General features: G+C 42.2%; 3 protein-coding genes across 9 annotated transcripts in view; 2 read left to right on the top strand and 1 right to left on the bottom strand.

Annotated features, from left to right (window-relative positions):
- Positions 1–184: 184 nt before the first annotated feature.
- LOC135483449 (telomere repeats-binding bouquet formation protein 2-like) lies at positions 185–2,897 on the bottom strand. 3 transcript variants are annotated; one of them, XM_064764399.1, is made up of 6 exons: positions 2,871–2,897; positions 2,229–2,426; positions 1,780–1,861; positions 1,443–1,582; positions 763–1,139; positions 185–444 (listed from the first exon to the last, which is right to left on the bottom strand). In XM_064764399.1, exons 2-5 carry the CDS (start codon positions 2,371–2,373, stop codon positions 763–765), a joined length of 744 nt encoding a protein of 247 aa, XP_064620469.1. In that variant the 5' UTR covers positions 2,374–2,426; positions 2,871–2,897; the 3' UTR covers positions 185–444. The 3 variants fall into 3 exon arrangements, with proteins under 3 accessions (XP_064620469.1, XP_064620470.1, XP_064620468.1); XM_064764400.1 differs by lacking the exon at positions 2,871–2,897 and having other exon boundaries at positions 2,310–2,549; XM_064764398.1 differs by lacking the exon at positions 2,871–2,897 and having other exon boundaries at positions 2,229–2,548.
- Positions 2,898–3,366: 469 nt separating this feature from the next.
- Positions 3,367–7,337, top strand: LOC135483448 (very-long-chain (3R)-3-hydroxyacyl-CoA dehydratase-like). Its single transcript, XM_064764397.1, has 8 exons — positions 3,367–3,455; positions 3,870–3,986; positions 4,226–4,460; positions 4,724–4,834; positions 4,984–5,224; positions 5,600–5,706; positions 5,912–6,043; positions 6,346–7,337. The coding sequence occupies exons 1-8, from the start codon at positions 3,372–3,374 to the stop codon at positions 6,489–6,491; spliced, it is 1,173 nt and encodes a 390-aa protein (XP_064620467.1). The 5' UTR covers positions 3,367–3,371; the 3' UTR covers positions 6,492–7,337.
- A 1,456-nt stretch (positions 7,338–8,793) lies between these two features.
- LOC135499869 (death-associated protein kinase 1-like) overlaps positions 8,794–20,550 on the top strand; it is a 61,582-nt gene continuing 49,825 nt past the window's right edge. For all 5 annotated transcript variants that reach the window (XM_064790902.1, XM_064790882.1, XM_064790908.1 and 2 more), the window contains exons 1-6: positions 8,794–8,953; positions 11,575–11,796; positions 12,062–12,200; positions 18,289–18,412; positions 19,364–19,439; positions 20,327–20,479. In XM_064790902.1, coding sequence (XP_064646972.1) covers positions 8,892–8,953; positions 11,575–11,796; positions 12,062–12,200; positions 18,289–18,412; positions 19,364–19,439; positions 20,327–20,479 — 776 coding nt within the window. In that variant the 5' untranslated portion in view covers positions 8,794–8,891. The remainder of the gene's footprint in view (positions 8,954–11,574; positions 11,797–12,061; positions 12,201–18,288; positions 18,413–19,363; positions 19,440–20,326; positions 20,480–20,550) is intronic.

Below are 20,550 nucleotides of genomic sequence, written 5' to 3'. Positions count from 1 at the left end.
CAATGCTTGCATACTGCTAGGTAGAGCTCTCGGGTTTTGATGCACAAGGAACACCTTTCAAGATGAAAGATGCCAAGCTCTCCGTACCAGCCATTGTGGGGCTAAGGTGGCAGCCAGTCGCAAAAAAACTACTGAACTTCCCTGACAAAGTACAAACCACTCGGTGTGTAATAAGACAAACATTTATTGCTTATCAAGTTGCATTACTATAAATTGAAAACATAACATACTAATTTCTATAATACAAGTTAAGGTTACGGCATATTCAAGTACAGATCGTGATTACCCACAAGATGATCAAGCCATTCAGCACACACTGGAGTTCTGGCATTGTTAGTTACAGCACTCCACTGTTCATCTTTTGGCCGTCTTAACATCAAGTCGCAAGTAGCCAGCTCAACTCTGACACGTGCGGTACTCTCACTTGTCTGTCGTCTCTCCCGTCTGAAAGAAAAAGACAGCTCTCTTATAGATCACTTCGATCAACTGTCCCAATTCTATTTGAGATTGATTAAACCTAATATGACAGCTCCCCAAAACCCAAGCCACATAACCTGTTAGTCTTCTTTTGGTCATAATCCCTGGTTATACTTAGAATAGTTGTTACAAATCAGTAGTTCGGGTTATTCTTCTTATGAGTTGGTTCTTAATCGGGATTTCTCTGCAGCCAGAATAATTCCCCTATATCTGCAAACGCTATAGAACAGATGTTGATTTTTGTAGCAGGGAGGCTTCCAAAAACTGTTTACAACACAAAGGTACCTAAAGGAGAGTACAAAAAGAGGCTAACGTCTCCGGCACAGAGACGTTATCCTCCAGGTCTGCTGAAGGCCGAGTTGTCATGTCGATGTGCCCCTGACTTGGTTCACAATGAATGCTACTGGGTCTGCATGATTCAGCTGCATCGGACTGATTTCTCCTTCCCCGATCAGAGTCTCCATCCCCGGCACCAGCCATTCCTTCAGATTGCATGTCATTTGATTTGTTGTTTGTATACCATTGATGAATGACTTTCTTTGGTTCTCGTTTTGTATGATGAACGACTTTCTTTGGTTTTGGCTTTTGCAATTGATGGACCTCCTTTGGTCCATTCTTCTTATCTTCAACTTGCCATTTGAAACAACAGTTCTCCTCAAGCACTGGAAGCAAATACAAACTAGTTAGTTTAGTGTAGGATGCATAGATGGCAACACCAGTAAGTCTGAACCTCTTCATTCAGAATTAAACTAGACACATTTTGAGAAATCACTCTATTTCATAGAAGTCCACCTGACCAAATTTCCAGCAGTAGTATTCATTTAGTGCCAGTGAAGAGAGAAGTTCTGAAGTTAAAGTTAACTCTTGTTTAGAGGCGGTCAGAACAACAATAGTGTCTGGTCTGCTGACGGAAAAGGTGAGTGACGCAGTGACTTGTTGTCAAGTCCAATCATGTTATCACTCACTCTCTTGAACTTGTTTTGGTGGGAGATAATAAAGACCAATAGGAACGGCATCAAGCCACTTCTTCTGGAGGCATTCGTCAATGAAGAGAGCATGGATGACCCCAACGTGCTGGTTCCTGAACTGATCATTTTTATAGATCCTGGAAAGGAGATAGAAACACATAACTCTTCCGCGACAGTCATGGTTTTTTTCCCTTGATTGGATTGTTTGCCCCAGGAGAGCAACTTTGTCAGAGCATCAGCTTTTACAATCTAATCTCAATAAGCTGTGTACACAGACCCATAATCCAATAGTCAAGTGCCTTGGTCAAGGATGCGATATCGCCAGCCAACTCACCTGAGGGTATCTGGACTTTCACAGTTCTCACTGAACAAAAACTGGGCCGTCTCCACATCTGTCACCTCTCCTCCGTAACTCCCTGCAGGAAACAAAGCCCTGAATGTACAGCTCAACTCATGATATCACAACTGAGACCTTCGGGTCCCATTTCAACTTGTTGACTGTAGTTGTTCTAGCAATTTAGATATAAATTAAGACATCGTCACCCTCCCATCCCCAAATTGTGAATCAGTCTCCAACTAATCACGAGGACACTCGAGACAGTCTCATCCACATGTTGACCTCCTCTGCAATTAGGACACCTCTCTATTAAGAACAGCATTTTTCTGTCACAAGGGTGTCCATTAGGCCTAATAATGAGGAGTTCTTCCAGTGCCGTTGCAGATATCCTCAGCTGAGTCATTTCAGAACTACTTATAGGCCTCTTTTCCACAACAAGAACTTACTCCAGTCTTCTATCCGTCCACTTTCTACACTTTCAGAGAACCAAGCAGAGAGTCCAGCAAATATCTCATGATCATCCTCACCCTGGCTCTGACTTGAGGTGAGGTTTGATCCCTCATTGTCACTGCTTGATTCAGGCTCAGACATCTCTCAAACTGGAAGCACTCCAATATTAGATATTAGATAGTCCCTCGATATGCCTGAAAAGGAAAGAAATTAATTAGAGACTCGATTACTCGCCTTTGGGCTAGGCCTATGCGAACTCAGGCACTGCCAAGACTTTGTACACGTACACTACAGCCAGGGAGGCTACACGGGAGAGGCTAGATCATCAACGATCCGAGTCGATGTTATGGCGGGAATTCTAGAAGCACGTGTACTATCAGTCACATGACTCTTACATCATTGGCGGGTAAAAGTAAACTCTACCGACATTGTGTGAGTTGTCGGAGATCCTAAATCGTGTATGATTTATTGACTGTTGAGAATAAGGTAAGAAGCTACGAGATAGATACCACCACAAAGTATCGATGTTGAGTACGCAATTCCCTCCCGGAATTCCCTACGTAGGCCTATACGGCCTAGGCCTACCCCCTACCAACGCCAACGGGGAACCCAGATTATGATATACGAGCATCATTAACCTTGCCCTAATGTATCATGATTACGGGATTTCATTTGATAAATCAAAATGATTAAACACTCCGTCATCAGTGCATAGTTGTCAACAAATAGCACGTGGTAATGTTTACTGCAGCCTAAATATAGAAATAGAAGGGGCCATTTCAACGCAATCGCAATGACATGGTTTTAATTCTCAGCGCATGCGCAATACATCGACTCGGATCGTTGATAATCTAGCCTCTCCCTCGTTCCATTGAAATGGCCGCTATTGCAATCTGAATGTGGCGAAATAGTACAAGAGCTTTCGTAAGTTTTATTATTTCAAAAATTCCAAAAAAGTGGTCATAATGCATTTCGAGTCTTCGTCTGAAAAAATTATCTAAAACAAAGTGATTTTGAGAGGTTTTATGCGCACTATTTTAGTCGCGTATGGAAAATTACTGTGTGATCAGGTTTGTTCGCGTGCAGACAATAGGTGAGTTTTGGACAAGTTATGAAGTTTGGGGCACTCTCTCAGCAACATGGCGGAGACGCTTAGTCCATTCGTTTATTGGGGACAAAATTCGGAGCGTATCTCACTGAATGTTGCTCTCAGGGAAGTTCAGGTGCGTGCATAATGTAGCTTATATAATTATGTTTGCAGAGATGTCTGGTTAAAATTGATTGATTCATGTGTAATGTGGTACGTTTCGACCGGCAATGTCCTTATAGGCCTATCTGTAGACTGTATCAATAAAAGTATTGAAAGTATCATAATCATATCATGATTTTACATTAGCACAATTTCACCGCAAGGAGACACTGTTTTCCAGTCCACTGAAGACATCAGTTTTTGTGATTTCTGAAACCCCAACAAAATCTATTTTAGCCTCAACCACAGCAAGAGTTGACTATCCTATAATCACACCACGTGTCCAGTCTTGATCGCCACTTTGTGTAAGCGGAGCCGCCGTAAAACTCCTTTGCACTGAAACAAATGTGTAGGTTTTAGGCCTAACATCATTTTTTGTTCTTTTCAGAATCCCGAGGTGAACCTTGATGATGACAACCTATCGTTCAAAGCCGCAGGTCATGGTGTTCAGGGACACAACAATTATGCATTTGACATTGAGTTTTATCTTCCGGTTGATGCAAAGGTACAGTACGGCACAAACTTGCTCGTTGGATTCGAATGGTTTCGATTTCCAAGTTATGTGTTACTGTGATTTAAAAAAATTTAAAGTTTGATGGATGAGGCATTGGCCTATATCAAATTGTTTAGACCAGCTTGTCACCTTCCTAGGGGACTCCAGAACAGTTTGAATTCATCAATGTGGCTTGAGTATTGTGTAACTGTTGCTTATTCTTGAGGGATAATGTCCCATTTCCTTTTCAGAAAAGCAAATACCGAGTGACTGAGAAAGGAATTGAGTTCCACATCCAGAAAGCCATCAAGGAATCATGGCCAAGGCTCACGTATCAGCAGAAGAAACCAGCATGGCTTAAAGTCGACTTTGATAAATTTGAATATGACTCAGATTTGGATGCAGACTCTTCCCCTGAGGATACTGCTGCCCAGAAGGCCATGTTTGATGATATTGAGAAGGATATTATGAAGACCAAAGAATCAGGTAGACAATTGAACTCTGTCTATCTGTGGTTTACCGTTTTCAGTTGTGTATGTTGAGCTGATCTATTCAAGTGCTTGCACCTTCATGCACCTCATATCACTGAATGTTGCCTGGTGGAAACAGATTCAAACTGGTAAATCAATTCTGAAAGGATCATTTTGTAGTAGTGTGATTTCACTTTCAATCTTTCATCAAAAGAATTAGAATAGATCAGTATCCAATATGTTTGAAAAACTCTCCCAACTTTATCTTGACTCTTTCAGCATTGGAGGATATCCGCTCTGGCTACCTGTTCTTCTACAACTTGTTCCAGTTTGTTGGTTACAGTGTCATCATGTTTAAACTGATTGTGAGATATACCAAGGATGGAGATGGTAAGGACATCAGTGTGGAGTAGAAGTCTGAAAACTATTAGTGATTACCTTGAAGGGTTATGGTGTAATGAATGTCACCTCAACCAGGCATCAGTCTCACATGCGCTGCTTCCTTCACTCATATTTCTTGATGGTTTTTTTGTTTGTAGGAGCCAAATATACAGCGTTGGAAGACGTCGGCTCGCAGATGGTGATTTGTCAGATTGTCGCTTGTTTAGAATTTATCCATCCAATGGTCGGTCTCGTCAAGACAGGATGGTTGGCACCCCTCATGCAGGTGTTTGGACGGAACCTAGTGCTGTTTGCTGTCATCTTGATGAATGAAGAAATACGAACAAAGGCCTGTATTTGGTGGCTGTTTGGCACGTGGGCCACAGTTGAACTTTTCAGGTAATTGCTCGGTTTTGCTATTCTTTGAGTGTTTTCAAAGCTGAGCCCACTGAGGAGGCAGAAGGCAGATATTTTTGGGTTGTATCACTGCTGTCGGCTGACACAGTGCCCTTATGACCACAGTGAGTGACTTGAATGCAGTGACATGGAAACCTTTTCCAGGATCAAGTGTCCAGGCAGCTTTCATGGTTTGATAGTCACTCACCAAGAAAGTCATGTTGCTCTTGCAACAAAGAAAACTACCTAAACACATTCAGCCTTGGAATGGAGAAGTCGCCACACCAATGGATAATCTCTAAACCCTGGTTTCAATGACCACCTATTATGGCCAGTGAAAAGACACTTATTAATGTTTGTACTTATACTTGTATTCAGGTATCCATTCTACATGTTGAGCAGCATAAAGAAAGAATGGGGGCTTATCACATGGTTGAGGTACACTGTGTGGATTCCTCTTTATCCGATAGGCTTCATGGTTGAAGGTAAGAAGATTCCCAAAGTTTTGTTAAGGTCACATGTTTCCCTGTTTGGTTAACCTCAGAGTGAGGGTCAAACGTACCTGACACAAGAGTGACAGGTAACAACCAATTATAGTTCTCTTCCCTAATCAGAAAGCAAGCAATTCCAGGGGAATCTGTGACAATATGAGTGTCATTCTGATTGACCTTTAATGTTTTATTCTTGCAGGTTATGTGATCGTGACGTCGATGCCATACTTCGAAAAGACAAGAAAGCTCAGCCTAGAACTGCCGAATCCTTATAATATCTCATTTAGCTTTGTATACTTCATGCGATTCTACATGTTATTGCTTTTAGGAGGTAAGTAGAATACAGCAATGGCATTTATTGGCATGCTCGTTTGTTCACAAGGCCAGGACATTACCATGCTAGTTGACAAATGTGCATATCCATCCAGACAATTGGTCAAGTTTAATTGGGTGATGAGCACTAATACATTAAGAGCAGCTTAGAAAACATGTTTCTGATATTTGGTTGACTGGAAACCCTAGAATTGTGATGATGGTGACCATTCTTGCAAAAATATATCAGCATGTGTAGTTCCATTATCAACATGATGAAGGACGTGTAAACTCCACCAACTAAAATGTGTTCCTTTCCAGGAATGTATATCTTGATGATGCACATGTACCACCAACGCAAGAAGAAGCTCATGCCTGACTTCTTGAGACGGCAGCAAGCACGTGCCAGGAACAAAGGGGTTAAGGGCAAACCAGTCGTCATCAAACAGACAATCAAAATGGATTAATTCAGGGGTCATCAAGTGTTAACTAGTCCTCATCAAAGTAAAAATAATAGCAGAAATCAACTGGAGTGTGTGATGCAACTCTGATTCATAGGGGTATCAGAAATACTTCAACAACAGCAACTTAATAATAACCCAAAGTGTCTACTGAGAAAATCATTCCCTTATTGTGGGAAATATGTGATATGTTAGTGGCCTCTTCCTCTAGCCGATGCTGTTTGCAGAATACTCTCTTCCTAGGCACTGATGCTGGTCCGAAGTTGTTAATTTCCATGCCATCTGACCTCTGTAGTCAGGACCCCTCACAATGCAACCATTTTTCCTTGGGGTTTTGTGATTTGTGGAGACGTTCTGGGTAAGCGGCAAAATGGAGATTTCTGTTTCATGTTGTCAAAAGGTTTGACACAATGTTATTTATTTGGTGCAATTACATGCCTTGTTTTATGTATATCATGTTTTATTACATTAATCAATGTTAATTTAATTGTCTTCTCGATTGGTGTTACCTATGTTTGTACATAGCAGGATGATATGTGTAAATTATGGAAATCATAATTCAAAATTGCCAGCATGCATGCTCATTAGGCCATAGTCTCTGTCATCATGAAGAAGTGTAACCTTCAGCAGCCTATACAGTATCTGTCTCATTACCTGACAGGACGATAGTCTAATTGATAGATACAGAGGAAAGAAAAGACAAACCACGTGGGTACATCTCATCCCATACCATTATATCAATCACTGCCTATAGCATGTTGGGTCTCAATGTGTACAAATTCATGAAGTCTTTGTAAATCTATGTATTCCATCTTTGAATTATTTTCTCAAATAAAATTTAAATGAAAGCTATTTTGTCAGTTGTTTTGTCTTCACCGAAGGGTGGCTTTTGTCTGTGTTGAAACTTGACATCCTTTGACAAGATAGACTCCTCCTCACTTCTCTTACTTGAACACTGATGGCCATGTGGTGGCCTAGAAAGAAATAAACAAAGATATTGTCTATGGACCTTCTGGCAGCAACCTGAGCAAAAAGCCGCCCACTTTCAATACTGAGGACAGCAGCTCGCTTTGGGTTACAGATGGAACCTGCTGGGTGTAACACTAATAACAGTTGACCATGGGAAAGACAATTTGTCCTGAAGATCCAGGATGTGACTGCTCACTTTGGGTTACAGATGGAACCTGCTGGATGTAACACTAATAACAGTTGACCATGGGAAAGACAATTTGTCCTGAAGATCCAGGATGTGACTGCTCACTTTGGGTTACAGATGGAACCTGCTGGGTGTAACACTAATAACAGTTGACCATGGGAAAGACAATTTGTCCTGAAGATCCAGGATGTGACTGCTCACTTTGGGTTACAGATGGAACCTGCTGGGTGTAACACTAATAACAGTTGACCATGGGAAAGACAATTTGTCCTCAAGATCCAGGATGTGACTGCTCACTTTGGGTTACAGATGGAACCTGCTGGGTATAACACTAATAACAGTTGACCATGGGAAAGACAATTTGTCCTCAAGATCCAGGATGTGACTGCTCACTTTGGGTTACAGATGGAACCTGCTGGGTATAACACTAATAACAGTTGACCATGGGAAAGACAATTTGTCCTCAAGATCCAGGATGTGACTGCTCACTTTGGGTTACAGATGGAACCTGCTGGATGTAACACTAATAACAGTTGACCATGGGAAAGACAATTTGTCCTGAAGATCCAGGATGTGACTGCTCACTTTGGGTTACAGCTGGAACCTGCTGGGTGTAACACTAATAACAGTTGACCATGGGAAAAACAATTTGTCCTGAAGATCCAGGATGTGACTTCTTGTATCAATTTGACCTCCTTAGAAACTCCCGAATTTGACCAGAGGTGACAGCAAGTAAACCCCTTTTGTCCGCTACAAAATGTTCTTTATCAATATCTGATATCAATCGGGGATAGAACACTTGGATTGTGCCTCTCCATATGATCAAACCCAGGTGTCTAGAAAGCTAAGACCTAAGACCCTTGATGCTAGACACATGAGACCCAACTAGAAACCTTATATAACTAAAATTATTGATACTGTAATAACTTAACAGTTCTGGCTGCTCCACCGTGTTGACAATGATGAGAGGGATGAGATAGTCACAGCCAGGCCACATCAGTCTTGTTGGCTGCTCTGCCAAGTTGTCAAGAGTCTCAGGTTTCCAGAGGTCTTATATAGCTTTCTAGGCACCCGATTTACAGATATTTCAGTACCATCTACAAACGTCAGATGGCGCTGGTGTCGCTTTGTCACTGGGACGTCATGGTTGTGGGGTCTGCTAGGAAGTGAAAAGCATGGAGTGGGCAGTTGGAAATTTGGATGATTCTGGTCGAATTAAGTGTGTTTTCTGGATTTAAGACGCAAGGATTATGTCTGGATTTAGAACAGATAGGTTTGAAGACTTCTATGAAGTTGGCGAGGACATAGGGAGGTATAAAAATAAGCCAAGAAACCCACTCACCTGTCTCCCGATTGAACTCCATCCATCATCCTCATTGATGAATAAGCGTATACAATGTATCTAGGAAATGTAGGGGTTGGTCTAGACAGTGCTGAGCTAGAGGTTGCATGTCATATTCATAATGAAGTTTATCTTGAGTGTTGAGGTAGAGAATTTCCTGGAGCCCAGTCTGAGTATATAGTCGGGATGTGGGAGTAGAAATCCTGGGAGGGTCCCAAATGAAATGGAGAGAATAGTTAAGGGTTGGCAATAGGTACCACCATTTTGGCTACCTGAAATCCAAAATAAATTAGAATCCTTCACAATAAATTCCCATTCACTTTGTTTTGAAGGAGTTCTAATTGCTATTGGCTTTCGGGTTCTAGCCAAAATGGTGGTACCTATATCCAAACCCTCGTGCCAGTCGGTCGTAGCCAGTCAGAGATAGTCGTAAGAACCAAATCAACTGTAGGAGAACGTCGTTGGTTATGAATCAACAGTCATCTTGATTGATGGCGCTTGTTCCAGGCCCAATGCTACGAGTTGCTGTATCATGTCATGGTTGACTTTTGTATGTTTATCACAATGTCGGCATTTGAATTTGATGATGAGCATAATATAATATAATAAGTTAGTTATTCTGAACCAAAATGCCAGTCACTGTATTGAGCCCCAAACTGAGTTCAACTCACTAATCTAACCCGTCCACTTATTGATTAGCCAGTCTGATTGGTAATGAACATGGCCCTCTCACTCAGGTGCTCTGTGGTCAATCAGTGCCACTTGGTACACTAATCCTATTTCTCTGACTGTTTGACTATTGTTGGAGCTTGTCTGTCTGATTGGCAGTTTTCAGTTACCAATCAACTCAACAATGAAGATCAAATGAGTTTAAGTCACCAATATGTTTTCTTTGTTGACTTTGTTGGCTCACCTAATTTGCTCTGTGAAGTCTCAGAGAACCAGGCCCATGACATCTGATGATCATGATCTAATCCTGAGCATTGCATTAGAAATCTGACATGACAGCTGCATGTGAAGTCTCAGAGAACCAGGCCCATGACATCCGATGATCATGATCTAATCCTGAGCATTGCATTAGAAATCTGACATGACAGCTGCATGTGAAGTCTCAGAGAACCAGGCCCATGACATCCGATGATCATGATCTAATCCTGAGCATTGCATGAGAAATATGACTTGACAGCTGCATGTGAAGTCTCAGAGAACCAGGCCCATGACATCCGATGATCATGATCTAATCCTGAGCATTGCATGAGAAATATGACTTGACAGCTGCATGTGAAGTCTCAGAGAACCAGGCCCATGACATCCGATGATCATGATCTAATCCTGAGCATTGCATGAGAAATATGACTTGACAGCTGCATGTGAAGTCTCAGAGAACCAGGCCCATGACATCCGATGATCATGATCTAATCCTGAGCATTGCATGAGAAATCTGACATGATAGCTGCATGTGAAGTCTCAGAGAACCAGGCCCATGACATCCGATGATCATGATCTAATCCTGAGCATTGCATGAGAAATCTGACATGATAGCTGCATGTGAAGTCTCAGAGAACCAGGCCCATGACATCCGATGATCATGATCTAATCCTGAGCATTGCATGAGAAATATGACTTGACAGCTGCATGTGAAGTCTCAGAGAACCAGGCCCATGACATCCGATGATCATGATCTAATCCTGAGCATTGCATGAGAAATCTGACATGATAGCTGCATGTGAAGTCTCAGAGAACCAGGCCCATGACATCCGATGATCATGATCTAATCCTGAGCATTGCATGAGAAATCTGACATGACAGCTGCATAAGCTTTTGAAGAAAAAAGAGAATTCCTCATGATTTCTACAAAGCCTCCAATGAATGTCAAAGAGCGTTTGATTTATAGTTAGGAGAAATATAAGGCAAGATCATTCCCCTAACATCTGCAAAACAATCCTCTTGACCTACTAATTCAGCCAAATCTTGAACGTTTCTTGGTGCTCTAACTACAAAACAAGTTGTGCTGAAGACGATTTTTGGCTAAAAAGGATGAAATTATATTTCTGGAAACCAGTCAGTTGATATGATTAGATTTTGTAGCTAGAAATAACCAGAACATGCATTAACGGAAGCAAGTAGTCAGTGGTTGTTCCTGTGTTAAATGTCAAGTGGTCTGAATGGTTGAAGTACAACAAGGATTACACATGTTACATATAATTAAGCATAGAATGATGTAAAGAGATCATTGTAAAACATCATTCTAAATAGAAGCTAATAAGCCGACATGTTATGGAGAACTAAAGAGTATGTCTGGTGTTACAGGTTTCTCATAATGTTGCCCTATCTGTTTGCTATTGCCCATTGGGGTTTGCTCTACTAGACCCTAAGTCTAACCTTGAGCAGAATATGTGAATGTACATGTTCAGTTGCTAAAAAGCTGCTGAAATATGTATCTTCGGAAGACAATATGAATGTGGAAAGAGAGACATAAATTTACTGTTGATTACAATGTACATGTACTTAGAATGCATAAAACTATAATAAAATAATTGGTACCAGGACATAGCCTGAGAGTGAACAACATATCCTTTCTTGTCTTTTAGTGGCCAGTTTGCCGTTGTAAAGCGAGTGACAGAGAAGACGACGGGAGGTGACTATGCGGCCAAGTTCATCAAGAAGAAGCGGGCAGCGAGCAGTCGACGTGGAGCATCAATACAGGAGATCAAGCGGGAGGTGGAGATTCTGCAAGAATTGAATCATGAAAATGTTTGTTCCCTCCATGAAGTGTTTGAGACCAAACCTGAAGTGATCTTGGTGCTAGAGCTGTAAGTTACGAATCTCCTCAGCAGGAAAACAGAAAGCAACTCCAGCAATCACCATCTATCATGTTGGATGTGCTGCCAGAATATTGAACACATCGGAGAATATCTAAATTCTCATTCCAACCGCCACATGGCAAAGCCTACAAACCTCTGCTCAAAAATGACTCTCTGGGCACTACATCTGGTCCAACCATAACAGTCACGGATTTCGCCTGTCTTTGCTCTTAAAGTTACCAGTTTTCTGACACTTTCCTTCGTTGTATTTCAGAGTTTCGGGAGGCGAGCTCTTCGAGCACGTGTCCGAGAAGGAGCTTCTCACAGAAACCGAGGCTTCGGCATTTATCAAACAGATCCTCTTGGGAGTCCAACATATGCATGAAAAACAGATTGCTCATCTTGATCTCAAGGTAAGACCACAACTGAGAGACAACTTGCTTGACTTTTGTGTCACAATATCTAATGTAAACTATGAACTGAGTTGAACCTGTTTGGATCACAAGCAATCCTCACTCAGTTGAATAGGATACATTGCACTGCATACTGTTTGATTTGAAGTTGAACCAAGTGCTTGAAGACTTCTTCCAGTTCTGGTCAATGTTACCTAAAGTTCAGTGGCCTCTGGCTGAGAATGCTTGATAAAAGGTTTAGTCGGCTGGTATTGCCTTACAGCACTGACCTGGCCAATTGAAGGTTACTGGAAGAATTTCTTTGAGTTCAATAAGACCGGGCAAGAGCACAGATGATAAGTGTTCAACTTCTTACGTGAAGTTTTCTCATGTAATTAGTATCAGCAATGTATGCGGTGATACACTGATGTTAGTATGTATCCTGAGGGTTGAAAAGCTCCTGGCTGAAGCATTAGCTTTATAGACAGTGTAAAACTGATAGCAACTTGATGAGCGGGTTTGCCTACTACTACTTCTCTAGGGTAACCGGAAAAACGCCGACCGACCGACCGACCGACCGACCTACTCGCCGACTCTGACAACCTCACTTACGGCATCCCATTCGCGCCTCATAGCCCGGTAACCGGAAAAACGCCGACCGACCAACCGACTGACCTGCCAACCTACCGTCATATGCAGTATCCCTTTCGCTTCTCTATAGCACATGTATCTGTGTAGTGCCCAGCGCAATGGACGTGATGGAGTCCGACGTGTCTGACAGCAGCATCTCCAGTCAATTATACCGGGAAAACGAGCCCACGCGGTAAGGAACTGATAACGATACTCTAAAGATATGCTTTGTCTACATGGTCGGTGGATATAAAAACATGATTTGGGCCTAATCTATGCACTGTAGTTTTTCTACTCGAGTGTCTCGACCGATGCAATGCATGAACTGCAACTTTGTTGTCATTTGATCAGCGCACGTGCGCTTGTTTACAATTTCATTTCACATGACCTGCTATCGTGGATTGGATATATCACATTGACTTATGAGACCTGCGACTCAACTTCGAAACTCCTTGGGTTGGTAGGTCGGAAGGTCGGTCGGTCAGTCGGTCGGTTGGTCGGTCGGTCGGTCGGTCGGTCGGTCGGCGTTTTTCCGGTTACCCTTCTCAAGTGACAAATGACTGACACAGCTCTGTGTGTAGATAGATGTGATGAGTCAACCCCTCTCTATCCATGGCGACCTGTTGTTGATGAGCTGAGGCGAGTGAGCCATGCTCATACACCAGGCTCATGCTACGTCATGAAATGAATCATCCAGTCTCATTTTTCCCCACAAACTTGTTAGTCAGTGGCAACTCCCTCCTTCTTGGAGTAAGCTCATTGCTGCACTGTCAAGTTTGAACCTTTGACATTCTGCACTTGTATGAAAATGCGTTTTAGACTGGAGGGCCTAAAATGGACTGAAAGTCTTGTAAGTCATCGTTCAGTCAGTTCGTATTGTGTGTAAAGTGTACAGTGGTTGTTCTGATGGTCAGATGGTCGTGACTAAAGACTGTAATTGAAGGGCTACAAAGTATTTCTTTAGTCTGGCATGTCTTGTACATACAGTGCCTGTTTGGTGAGTGGCGTGTCGATCAGGATTGTCAGCAAATTAGTTCAAACATCCCTGCTTGAGGTCTTCAATCATGACAATTATAGACAATAATCAATTTCTTTCTCTTCTTGGTTGTAAATATACAAGTCCAGGCTTGAAAGTAGAAAGTGATCACCAGATACCATGAGCGAGGCAAACCAAAATCAATAAACCTTGGAATATCAAAACATGAAATCTGTCACTCTTTATGAGGCCTTTACTTGGCGAGTTTACTTTTTGCAGTCGGAGGATCATGTGTCAATCAGGTCGTAATGTAAACACTATTATTAGGAAATTTGGCGGTGTCTGTATCGTGGATTCTTTGCCAGAATCCTTGTGTGATGGCATTACTGCTTTTGCATGTAGAAAAGACAAAGTTGACAAATTGTAATCAACTTCAAACTGTGTGACCCCATTGGATCAATCATACCTTTGTGGAGAACACAACCCATGTCATTTTCTGGTGCCCAGCGATCACTTCCTCTCATCAATTTGACCTTGTTTTGTAGTGACCATCTCATGTCCAACTGTGACAAGACTTGATTGGTCATTTGAAAAAATACATGTTCACCGTTTCCGGCATGTCTGGGGGAAAAAATATTGTGAAAAAAGCTTGTGAAGAATGCAGTCTGATGGAAGAGTTTGTCTCCCTCCACTGATTGTTAAAGTTTCTTGTATCTCTCCAATGTGAGGTGTTCAGGTGCAGAGACCACGTCATCATTCCTCACGTTCTTCTCCGTTAACCTCCCGCTTACATCAGATTATCATCTGGCTCATCTTCAACAGCTGTCTTGTGAAAAAATACAGCTAACAGAATTGGTTGAATTCATTTTAGTTCTTGAGGTGAATTACTCTTTTGCATGTTTTACTTGGAGATCATGGGGAGTTGAACTTGTAGGAAATGCACTATACCTTCAAGCATTGAAGAACGGCTTGTGGTATTCGACTCGATGACTCGACGACGCGATGACTCGATGACGCGATCAAGTTGGAATCTTTTTAAAGAATATCACTGCTTGGACTGTAATTTATACATAGAATCATAAGTGGAGGAAAATAAAAAAGAACCGATCATTACCAACCCCTTTCCAGCTGTTTTCACCGTATCTAATCCGACCATTTTTCGTTTCCTACAAGTTCGCATTTTTGATAAAACCATGCTCCATGTTGCTATGCAAGCCACTGGTATCTTACCGTCAATACAGCTAAATACACCTAAATATAGCTGGTTCAGATCAACCTCCTACCCAGGTTCTTTACGAGCAGAAATTCCAATGTTTAAATGACACGCCAGTTCCTGGAGACAAGGTTGGCTCTGGATATCCGTTCAGCACGGCAATATTAAATGTCCTATACACCTTTCCAGAAATGGGGCGCTGAGTGTCCGAAATAGTGATGTCATAAGGGGAAACTAGGCCTATGGTGGAGGGACAAAGGAGATAGTCATGGTTGACCAACACACTTGAATGCCTTTAATGACGGACAAGGGGGAAAAAGTTAGTTCCAATGCAAGCCACCAATTTCGGAAAGCATGTATAGGGGCTGATGTATTGGGGGGGGGGGGGGGCAAATTTCAAGGGACGGAAGAGGGACTGAGTGACTGAGTCTAAAAAACTGCACATATGCGAAATTCCGATTGTTGACAGACTACCACATGACATCTGACATTGGCCACTAGAAGCTTGTTTATCAATTAAATCTCCGGTCATTTTGCATGCTATGAAACTTTCGCGAGTCCTTTAAATATCAAAATCAATCGCGGGGACCAATCTTCAGTGGCCATGGCGTGGGGGGGGGGGGAACATCCTTCCACATACCGAAGCTGGGTATGGAAAGGCCGAGCTAAAACCACTGTTGTTGCAGCGGTAGCCCGGAGACCAGGATCATGGGATTCCGTATTTTAGCAAAATCCATAGCAACGATCGCGTCATCGAGCCATCGCGTCGTCGAGTCATCGAGTCGAATACCACAAGCCTTGAAGAACCTGATACATGCTGACGGTTCTCTAGAGTCAAAATGCAGTGTTACCCTAATCATGTTCAATAATTAGGTTGGCAGTGGGCATGGAGGATTTTGGCTTTTATAATGTATGACTGTATTGATCATGTGGTTTACTAAGGTTGTGCAGTATGTTTTTGTAAATGTGCTATAATATTCAGTCAACTGAGAGGAATGTTGATCTAATGATTACAGCGACACCCTGCACTGCCTGTTCCCTCTGTGGTGTTATGTTTGAATTTGAGCTGCTCATTTAGCGTGTTTAGGGTTATAATTTTAGAGGTACATCAACTGAGTGTTGCAGGGCCTATAGATTTCCAAGACAAAGCTCAAAAGATTACCAAGACAATGCTGTGGGGATGAAGGGAGAAGAGGAGATGACAATCAGATTATTAGAGACATAGGCCTGGTTGTTGTAGAGCTGTAAAAAGTCAATAGAAGACAAGAAGAAGACGATTGTGATTATGGCAAGCTAGAAATACTAGCAGCTCTCTCCTGCTGGTGAACTGAGCTGAAGTGCTTTTGGATGAATTGATGATTTTCTCTACAGGCCTACTTCCAATCGAGACAAATAGAGCATTTCCTGGCGTTTAACAACCAATTAAAAGGTCATGAGGAATTATTGTCATTTGTCAAACAAGATAGCAGTGTGGGTATTACTGAAAAGTCAATGGAATAATGGGTGATATGAATAAAGACTAGCAAATGCTTTTATCTAAAACTCCATGTACATTTACACTGGGCCTTTCTGTACAAAACTGAAGTAAAAGCAATTGCTATACTTTATTCATATCACCCATTGTCTTAAGGCGCGAGGGCTTTTATCAAGTATGACCAATGGGTGATCTCCTCTTGAATGGTGTGTAGTCGTTTGTAAATGCAGGCCAGAGGACACTTTATCACTTCAAACTAAAAATGTTTCCTTATTAGATGATATTGTATCAGCATTACATTGAATCAGTTTGGAAAGCAGGGTGACTTTTGACCCTGTTCATTCAATGTTTGGTCTTTGGATGTCTTTTGGCAGGATTCCATTTTGAGTTATATCAAAGCAGTGGTTGTGACCTGTGGGCCAGCAGTTGTTTCACTCGGTTCATTGGACTGCCAACGTTCTGCTGTGCCAGTTGCTGGAGAGGATACGATTGGACGACTTCTCATGTCCTCCTCTCGATTCCGTCTCCAGTACAGGAAGAGTAAGCACTGTTGCTGCAGCCAATCATGACATCTTCTATTGGAATGAAATTCCATCTTTAGGATCCAGCTCCTATTATTATTCTTGTAAGAGTTTTTCTAGTAGTTTTTACAGGCAAGTCAATCCACTTTCCCTTCTCAGTTCATGATGTGCCAGTTTTAGGCCATTAAGTATATATAAATCACCTAAAATACTGTGATCCCAGAATGTTTTAATGCCTCTATTACTGTTCTATCATACCCTATAGATCGAATCCTGATGGTCATTTAGACAAGATTGGCATTCCTACAGGTATGCTACCAATGTGTAGACTGCCCCCTCAGAGTGGTAATCTGGAGGTAATTCAACAATGCTGATGCCTGATTGACTGAGTGATTGGGTCAATTAATGAAATGCTCTGTGCCATCGATATCAGGATATAGAGATATCAAGATATAGAGATATCAGGAGGCTCGTGTGCTTGGGGATTTCTGTCTTGTCTATCTAACTTTGATGTAGCGGACTTCAGCTGTCCAGTCACCCATTGAGTTGCTCATTGTTGACCTTTGCTATGGTCTACAGGTTATACAGACGTCTCTCTGAGGCAGTGTGATGATTTCAGCCATCATCATTAGTAAATCCTCTAAACAAACATAAGGTGCTTGGTTCATCTGGGGCTCCATGTGGCCTGATCATCTCAATCAAATGCTTCTATCAATAGGTTGCCTCATAAACGTGATCAAAAATGCCAAGTCCTTGATTGGCCAGATGATATCTGGCTTTGGCCCACTCCTACTCAAACCCAGCAGGCCTTGTTTCCACAGATTTTGTGTTACTACTAGTGTGAACATGAAGTCTATCATGATCACCAGCACTGAACCGTGCAGATCCAGGTAAAATATTTACTGGTAGAGATTGTGGGAGTAAACATAACAGACTTCAGCAGGAGTGGTCCAGGTAATCATACAGATTATCACCATACCACCAGATGAGGTAGACCAACAGATTGCCCAATGATTCAAGTCAGACCGACCATCCAGCGCCTCTAGCCAGCTGGAAACATCTTCACCTCTCAAGGGTTAATCTTGCTGTATGATATGCTCAGGCAACACTCCATGATGACTTCAATATCGTAGTCAGCAATGAGATAGAAATAACTCAGATAGTTTGAAGACTGGCCTTATCCTCTCGTCTACATACACAGCCATGGTTTTCATGTTAGGGTATTGCGACAAGATTCCACAAACATTGTTTTTGCTGGTTCTCAAATGTGGCGTCCTTCTGTTTTCTCGTTACAGCCTGAAAATGTGATGTTACTTAGTCCTTCCAGTCAGAATATCAAGCTTATTGACTTTGGTCTCTCCAGGAAGCTCAAAGCTGGTGATGACTACCGAGAGATGATGGGGACACCAGAGTTTGTAGGTAGGTTGTGACGACAAGGCCACAATGGCCATTAAAATGGTTTGAGTTTATACGGAAGCTGAGACATGTGTCTTGGAACGAGTTTGGTTATCACTTTGGTAACTTTGGTAAGCAGAAAGTTCTGGCACAATCTGGGGGAAACCGATTTACCTAAATAGAACTAAAGAAGAGAGATGTCTCTGTGGCAGTTTGTATCTCTATTGCCTCAGCGATGACTTTGATGCCTGCAAGGTGCATCTTCAAACCCCATTTATCATAAGCTGCCGAACTCTCCATTCAATCAAGTTTAAAGACTTTGTTGGCACCTTCAGCTCATCCATCAACACAGAACTGAGGCTTCTGTTGTCTACCTGGGTTGGCATGACATGCTTGATGATTATGGATTTGGTAGGCCTGATAGCTATACAGGCCTATTCCAATGTCTGTTGAACCCCCACATTGGCTCAATTGTAGGATGATTACGCATTGTTTGATCAGTGTTTAACCCATCTGATTAGGGCCGTCCGGTCGATTGACCTGTATGAATACTGCTCCAACTGGTGGTCATGTAAAGAACCTCAAAATTGGTCATTCGCCCCTGGCAATCTACAGTCTAGCAAGTACAAGTAGTTCTACAGGGTGACCCAATAAAACAACATGATGTGCTGTCCTTGATAGAGAGTTGTCGTATACAATATCAAATTGAATGGAAATGGCCCAGTGTCCTGAAGAGAGAGTGTGTCCTGCTAGTAGAAGCCTCTGCGAGATGTTCCACTGTGGCCTGGTCATATTGCAACCAAAGTGCCTGTCATATGAGCTGAGTGTACAGGACTGAAGGAATAGTCTTCGAGATTCATGGGTGCGCTGTCACAAAGTGCACTTTCCCGAATAGCTTTTGCTCAAACTTGATGTCATAATGTGCTTATCCATCCTTTTGTGATTCGTTACAAATGATCATTTCATGTTTTTCAGCGCCAGAAGTGATAAACTATGAACCACTGTGCCTTCTGACTGACATGTGGAGTGTTGGAGTCATCACCTACATTCTGTGAGTAGACACCATAATTACACATCCAATAACAAATCAGCGCTGCTTAATTGACTTGAGAACACTTTACATAACACGTTTTTCTACATTATCAAATTATGGAGGTCACTATTGTATCCAGAATGCAGTGTGATTATATGCTGATTGGTCTGTCGGCAGAGGTAATTGATCCACTACAGCTGTCGTTGTTTTGTAATGAGATCCAGTGTGTGCCTGTCTCTTTCATATGGTAATCTCTCTGTGTTTACTGAACTTGATTACCCAAGGCTAGCCTTGAGGGAGATTTCTTCATTTGTCAGGGCCAATGTCTTTGTAACATGAACTTGATTACCCAAGGCTAGCCTTGAGGGAGATTTCTTGATATGTCAGGGCCAACGTCTTTGTAACATGAACTTGATTACCCAAGGCTAGCCTTGAGGGAGATTTCTTCATATGTCAGGGCCAACGTCTTTGTAACATGAACTTGATTACCCAAGGCTAGCCTTGAGGGAGATTTCTTCATATGTCAGGGCCAACGTCTTTGTAACATGAACTTGATTACCCAAGGCTAGCCTTGAGGGAGATTTCTTCATATGTCAGGGCCAATGTCTTTGTAACATGAACTTGATTACCCAAGGCTAGCCTTGAGGGAGATTTCTTCATATGTCAGGGCCAACGTCTTTGTAACAAAGGAGAATTCCTTATCCAAGGTGGAGCATTGCTGTCTTTCAGACTTGTATATCTTTGGATATGGGTTTGTCTGGCTGCCCTATGCCAACGTACTCAGTTGGCCAAAGTTGGAGTGTTGATTGGGAACCAGAGTGATACGCCCCACCAGCTGAGAGGGAGGGTCCTCCTCATCTCCTGCCAGTACACCATTGTGATTTGATTGCATCTTATCATTTCAGATTAAGTGGGTGTTCCCCGTTTATGGGCGACGACCAACAGGAGACCTATGGCAATATTACAGGGTGTGACTTTAAGTTTTATGACGAATATTTTTCTACGACTAGCGAATTAGCCAAAGATTTTATACAGAAACTCTTTGTAAAGGATCCGAGGTAAGCAATGATGGTCAGAGGTTACCAAATATGGCCTGTCCATCAGACATTTTAAGTGTTGCCCTCTGTTG

Source organism: Lineus longissimus, chromosome 2 (genome assembly GCF_910592395.1).
Source record: "Lineus longissimus chromosome 2, tnLinLong1.2, whole genome shotgun sequence".
Classification (NCBI taxonomy): Eukaryota; Metazoa; Nemertea; class Pilidiophora; order Heteronemertea; family Lineidae; genus Lineus; species Lineus longissimus.
The sequence above is the reverse complement of the archived record's forward strand: the minus strand, read 5'-3'. Positions and strand labels throughout refer to the sequence as shown.

Coding starts and splice junctions, on each gene's coding strand:
- LOC135483449 (XM_064764399.1), bottom strand. CDS start 2,373: ATGTCTGAGCCTGAATCAAGCAGTGACAATGAGGGATCAAACCTCACC. Junction 1,862..2,228: donor TGGACGGATAGAAGACTGGA/GTAAGTTCTTGT, acceptor TGTTTCCTGCAG/GGAGTTACGGAGGAGAGGTG. Junction 1,140..1,442: donor ACCAAAACAAGTTCAAGAGA/GTGAGTGATAAC, acceptor ATTTGCTTCCAG/TGCTTGAGGAGAACTGTTGT.
- LOC135483448 (XM_064764397.1), top strand. CDS start 3,372: ATGGCGGAGACGCTTAGTCCATTCGTTTATTGGGGACAAAATTCGGAG. Junction 3,456..3,869: donor TTGCTCTCAGGGAAGTTCAG/GTGCGTGCATAA, acceptor TGTTCTTTTCAG/AATCCCGAGGTGAACCTTGA. Junction 4,461..4,723: donor TATGAAGACCAAAGAATCAG/GTAGACAATTGA, acceptor TGACTCTTTCAG/CATTGGAGGATATCCGCTCT.